Source organism: Phaeoacremonium minimum (assembly GCF_000392275.1).
Source record: "Phaeoacremonium minimum UCRPA7 unplaced genomic scaffold PA7_03_scaffold_572, whole genome shotgun sequence".
In the NCBI taxonomy this organism is placed as follows: Eukaryota; Fungi; Ascomycota; class Sordariomycetes; order Togniniales; family Togniniaceae; genus Phaeoacremonium; species Phaeoacremonium minimum.
In genome coordinates, this window is record NW_006921474.1 from 61,147 (window position 1) to 67,146 (window position 6,000).

Below are 6,000 nucleotides of genomic sequence, written 5' to 3' on the forward strand. Positions count from 1 at the left end.
TGCCCAGAATGTTATCGTCGAGCTCAACTACCGCGCCGCTACTCCGGCAAACGCCTCGGGCCAGTCTGGCGGCGCATCTTCCCAGAAGTCGGTCTACGTGGGTTGGACCGGTATGCCCAGCAAAAGAAAGCTTGCGCCTGTCGTGGGAAGAGATGGAATAAATGGCAGTCTACGCGGCTCTGGCTCTCGCGATCAAGAGATTGCTTTGGTGGAAATTGATCCGACTCTTGCGCATACTCTTGGTCTACATGATGGGCAGAAAGTTACTGCGACTATACATGCGGATCCGGTGATGGCGCATACTGTCAACATTGAGCCTCTTACACCGGAAGATTGGGAGATCATTGAACTACATGCGACCTTCCTCGAGCTAAATCTCCTATCTCAGATTCGTGCCCTGCCGAACCCGGCCTACTCTCCCGCGCCGGGCATCACCTATAGTCCGCATCCGCTGACACTCCACTTGTCGCCAACCTCTACAGCGAACATCAAGATCCTATCTCTCGATCCCCCTTTACCGTCCGACGTTCCATTTGCGAAGATTGCGCCAGATGCAGAAGTCATTGTTGCGCCCAAGACCCGGTCCAAACCTGCACGGAGTAGTAGAGAAAACAGGAGTGTCGCAAGCACATCGAAGAAGAGTGGCAGAAGTTCAGCAAGCACGGTAAGACGGAAAAGTGCGCGCGAAGAACGAAAACCAGCCTTGTTCCTTCGAGGTATCGACCGGAAAGTATGCGCAGACTGGTTTGATGGTGACATAGCTACGCAAGAGCTTGCCGTCTGGATCGACCGCACACTTCTGATCTCCAAGGAGTTCAGGGGCCAGAAATGGGTCAGTGTGAGCCTATTGCGACCCGTGAGCTTGCAGTCAAGTACTGGACCCCAAGGCCAACAGGAGCCGCAACCCTCTCCCGACGCGACAAAAGCACCTGCACGAGTGGTCGCTCAACTGTGTCCATGGGACGATCCGCCTAATGGTCAGACGGTGGCGCTGTCATCTCCATTATGCGGTACTTTTGGATGCGAAGGCTTGGTCGGAGGTGTCGTCAAAATTGAGCTTGCGCCACAACCAGTACCCCGAAAGTCTATTTTGAAGACAGAGGGAGACTCCCAAATCGAGAGCAAACCATCCGTTCAGCACTTGAAGATCTACCCTTTCATGACTGGAAGCTCTCAGTCCTCGGCAGGCATCAAATTCGGCGGAGAGTCCAAAGCCGAGCGTGAAGAGGCCACGAAAAGAATTAAGCATATTTATGCTGGCAAGCACGACAAAGGTCTCCTAGACGGTCCTATAACAGACGGCTTGGTCCTAGGTGTTTATGACGGGCTTGAACCGCCATCTGGGTGGATAGGGGGTCTCGTCAAGTTTCATCCTGCACCGCCCTCTCAAGGGTCCGGCAAGGACTTTGCCAATTGGATCTTGGGATCTGAGTGGCAAGTACCTATTGAGGTACAGGCGCCCATTCCTCGGCCATCATGGCTGGCAGAGTCAGATCCGTCTGGGACTTCGCTCAAGCCTGATGCCAGTCTGGTAGGTATCGACTCTTTGCTAGATGAGTTGCGATCACACCTATCACACCTCTCATCAGTCTTGATTACGGGCGCACAGGGAGCTGGCAAAACGTCCGTCGCACAATCGATAGCCGAGACGTTGAGGACAGATCAGCTCTTTCATACAACATACTTTGCCTGCAGATCTCTAGTCAATGATGAAAGCAGAATAGCAACCATTAAGGAGACACTCAACCGTATATTTATGAGCGCTAGTTGGGGCGCTCGACTTGGCGGCAAATCGGTTGTTATTCTGGATGATCTAGATCGGCTATGTCCGGCCGAGCAAGAACTCCAGGTTGGAAACGAGAACGGTCGCAGCAGGCAAGTCAGCGAAGCTATTTGCGCAATGGTCAGGCAATACTGCGGCCAGGGGAGCAACGTTGTACTGCTAGCCACAGCCCAAGGCAAAGAATCGCTCCACAATGTTATTGTAGGGGGCCATGTTGTCCGTGAGATCGTGTCACTCAAAGCCCCTGACAAAGACGCGCGCAGAAGGATTATGGAGGCCATCACTCGACAAAACGCTGCCACCTTTGAGTCAGACGGCATCTCCCAAAGCGAGAACAGCCGCCCGACGACAGCTGATGGCAGTGCTATGGGCGACGAGGGCAATGCTTGGATGGATGGGCCAAGCTCACCCGCAAAGCATAGCTCTCCAGATCGTAGTGGCTTTATCATTGAAGATGATCTCGATCTTCTAGATATTGCCGGACAGACTGATGGCTACATGCCCGGGGATTTAAGCTTGCTTATCTCAAGGGCTCGAAACGAAGCGCTCATGAGATCATTCAAGGACACGTCTACAGATATTGACAAGGGCTCAGTTCTTCTGGGTCGGGTTGATTTCGAAAATGCACTGAAGGGTTTCACGCCTGCTTCCCTACGAAATGTGTCTTTGCAGAGCTCTACCACAACATTCGACTCGATCGGTGGTCTCACAGAGACTCGTCGCATTTTACTAGAAACATTGCAATATCCAACGAAGTATGCGCCAATTTTTGCGCAGTGCCCCCTGAGGCTGCGGTCTGGCCTGCTTTTGTACGGATATCCAGGATGCGGAAAGACTCTGTTAGCCAGTGCTGTTGCTGGAGAATGTGGCCTAAATTTCATCAGTGTCAAGGGCCCTGAGATCCTGAACAAGTACATCGGTGCTTCTGAGAAGAGTGTCAGGGACCTGTTTGAGCGGGCACAAGCCGCTAAACCGTGTGTGCTATTCTTCGATGAGTTTGACTCAATTGCGCCAAAGCGTGGGCATGACTCTACCGGTGTAACGGATCGTGTAGTCAACCAGCTGTTGACTCAGATGGATGGTGCCGAGGGACTGTCCGGAGTATACGTCCTCGCTGCGACATCACGACCTGACCTGATTGATCCCGCGCTCCTCCGACCCGGTCGTCTTGACAAGTCGATCCTCTGCGATTTTCCTGACCAACTTGAACGCTTAGATATTATCAAGGCGATAGCCAAGAAAGTCAAGCTTGGGGACGAAGTGCTGAATTCAGAACACTATCTGACGGAGCTTGCTGGGCTGACGGAGGGCTTCACAGGAGCTGACCTGCAGGCCTTGGTCTCGAATGCACAGCTTGAGGCAATCCATGATGTCTTAGGCGACCGAGAGCATGAACCCGCCTCCCAAGGAGGTCGACACGTGGGCAGCAAGAGTAATACGAAGAAGCCCGTGAACAGTTCCGCACGCAACTTTGTGCAGTTTCGGTACGGACAGCAGGAGGCTGTGGAAGAGGCCGAGCGTCGAGCTCAGTCGGGTACGACCAGGTCATCCGAGCTCGCTGAGCAGGCTTCAATTGCGGCGAAGCTCGAGAGCATCAAGCTGGCGCGGCGGCGCGTGAAGCAGCAGAAGGGTCATGTGGCAGGGACTGACCTTGTTGACGGCAAGTCGGAGAAAGACCAGCACAAGGAAGTCCTTATCGGATGGACGCACCTCGTAAAAGCTCTTGATAATACCCGGGCGAGTATCAGCACGGAGGAGCGCAGGCGGCTTGAAAGAATATATCGCGAGTTTGTAGTCGGCAGGAGCGGAGAGATGCGAGACGGCCAGGGTAGTATGGAAGTTGGTGGCCGGAGCAGTCTCATGTAATTACTGGACCTGATTGTAGTGTCCATAGAAGAGTACGAGTTTGTACACAAGCATAGGTACCTAGGCAAGCTCCAAAAGCGACTGTATTTATCAACGTCAAAATGGTGTCATCAAGATAAATCAAGCGATGAGGTCAAATCGATAAATAGAGGTTATCTAACATACATTCATCATCTCTCAACACACGATTTTATACGCGGTGCTAAACGCAGTCGTTGTGCATTCGAAGTCAATGTAGATTCTGATAGGCCCTTCGGAAGCTATAGGCGGGACGAACCAGCAATTGAGGCGGTGCTGTGAAGATCTCGCTAACTTGGGTCCCAAGAGCGGCGCTAAGACAATGTTACCAACAGCTCTCCGGCTCGATGATACAGACAGTGTCTCATACATACCAAACAACCTCAACCCTCCAAGACGGTGAAAAGATAGATACAGATACATATACAGGCATTAGACTTTCGGGTTTTCCTCAATCAAACTACCGCCTCTAATATTCATATGTCACATTTGCTTCCTCTCTGCTCAATAACCAATTGCGACAATGTCTTGTTAGTATATTTGGAGGCTGGCATGGCCATGGGCTAACCACCTCACAGTCTTCAACACAACCGCTCATGTCTGCCACAGCTCAAAACTGCCGGAAGGCTCAACGAGGGAACAGGGAATCGCGATGCTGCAGGACTACGAGTTTTTCCTGCACTGTGATCCCCATATGGCTAAATATGAGCTGGTAGCCGCAGATGTGGAGGCGAACATCCCAGACACTCTGAAGGCTCTGGGGGGAACAACTTCTTACAAAGTCACGGATGTGGTCAACACACTCCCGGCTGGCCTCTGGGACTCCAACGTCATCAGCCACTATGAGTTCACAAACATTGAGGTTGGGGTGTTTGTGCGCATCAAGAGCCCGTTATCTATTGTCATGGACACCATCTGGGAGATCAAGACGGGCGATGATGACAAGCTTGAGCTGGTCGAGGATGTCTCCATGCACTGCTCTCGATTGCTGGTCGGCGTCGTCAAGTCTCAATGTGAGAACGGATGGCAGAAGATTCATGCAAAGATGCTGGGTAGACTAAAAGATATTGTCGAAAATAAACCGAGTAATGGGGCGGCTGCGTAGATATAATTATATATACTGCTTACCTCAAAACCCTACATATAAATCGCACTCCGTTGGATCCTTCAGGGACAGAACCGACCGCCATATTGCAGTGTTGGTGTATGGGACAGGGCGCCACATGTAGCCTGATGGAGGGGAGACACAGGGGCTTCCCCCACTGTTTTACTGTTGTCAGGCGGATCCCCCCCTAATTGGTCAAGCCACGATCGGCTAAAGTTTTAGCGCCATTCTGAGATTCGGGGGACCTGCACACATCTTTGATGCTTCATCTTCATCACTCCTCTGAGTACCACATTGCACGTCGAAACAATCGGAGCATCGAGGCCATCGCCACTCACAAAGGGAGGTCATGAAGAGAGGCACTATCATCAACTTGATTTAGGGTCTGATAGTGAAGAGATTATCCGGCTTGACAAAGGGCTGCTGTGGTGGTGGGGAGCCTCGTCTCCTGAGGTGATCTCTAATCACACTCTCACACCTCGTTGTCTCTTAGGCGCAAAGCGTTCTCATCAAGGTGACTGAAGAGCTCAAGCACAAGGCAACAACCCTCTTGAAACCTCATCAAAGCCTCCAGTAAGTTGAACTCCTTTTCTCTTCCCCTTGTCACACAACAATCCAATACAATGGACCGCTATTGGCGACTACGGCGCAGGGAACGCGAGGTCTTCAGGCGGGAAACAGCTCTCTCGGAAAGGGCCATGATCTCTTCAGATGGCGGTCCCTACCCCGTGGAAGCGATACCTCAGCCGGCGCTTCCAATCCCCCATCATTGGGTGGCCCCAGCCCGTCCCGACCCGGGATGGATTGAGGGCTGGAGAAGAGATGTGCCTCCTGATGAGGCGAGGCAAGTATATCTAGTGATATATCTGACTCTGACTGACGCAATATACTTATCTGCATCAATACTTTGAACTTTTTTGTATCTGATATCTCAGACTACTCAATACTAACTCAGTTTCAGCATACACGTTCTGAGCGTACGATCAGCTTCACAGAAGTCACCTGCAAATATGGCGACCCTTCAAGTTCGTGGGCCGGATTTCTCGGTCACGAAGCAGAAGGCCTTGGAGGATGCGAAGAAGATGCAAGCCATCGTCGAGGATGAGTGCATCAAAGCTGGGAAAGATGTGCCACCTTACATTCTTCAGGAGCTCATTGGAAAGGGAAGCTTTGGAAGAGTTTACACAGCTACTCAACCGAGGTCGAGTAAACTCTTCCAAAGCTTCCC

The 6,000-nt window shown here is 51.8% G+C and overlaps 2 protein-coding genes across 2 annotated transcripts; both read left to right on the forward strand.

Moving 5' to 3' along the window:
• Positions 1–2,053: 2,053 nt before the first annotated feature.
• On the forward strand, positions 2,054–3,649 carry UCRPA7_8059 (putative peroxisome biosynthesis protein; the record flags this gene model as incomplete). The annotated part of the gene is made up of 1 exon (XM_007920566.1): positions 2,054–3,649. One exon carries the CDS (start codon positions 2,054–2,056, stop codon positions 3,647–3,649), a length of 1,596 nt encoding a protein of 531 aa, XP_007918757.1.
• Positions 3,650–4,190: 541 nt separating this feature from the next.
• On the forward strand, positions 4,191–4,772 carry UCRPA7_8060 (hypothetical protein; the record flags this gene model as incomplete). Its single annotated transcript, XM_007920574.1, has 2 exons — positions 4,191–4,197; positions 4,246–4,772. 2 exons carry the CDS (start codon positions 4,191–4,193, stop codon positions 4,770–4,772), a joined length of 534 nt encoding a protein of 177 aa, XP_007918765.1.
• Between the last annotated feature and the right edge of the window lie 1,228 nt (positions 4,773–6,000).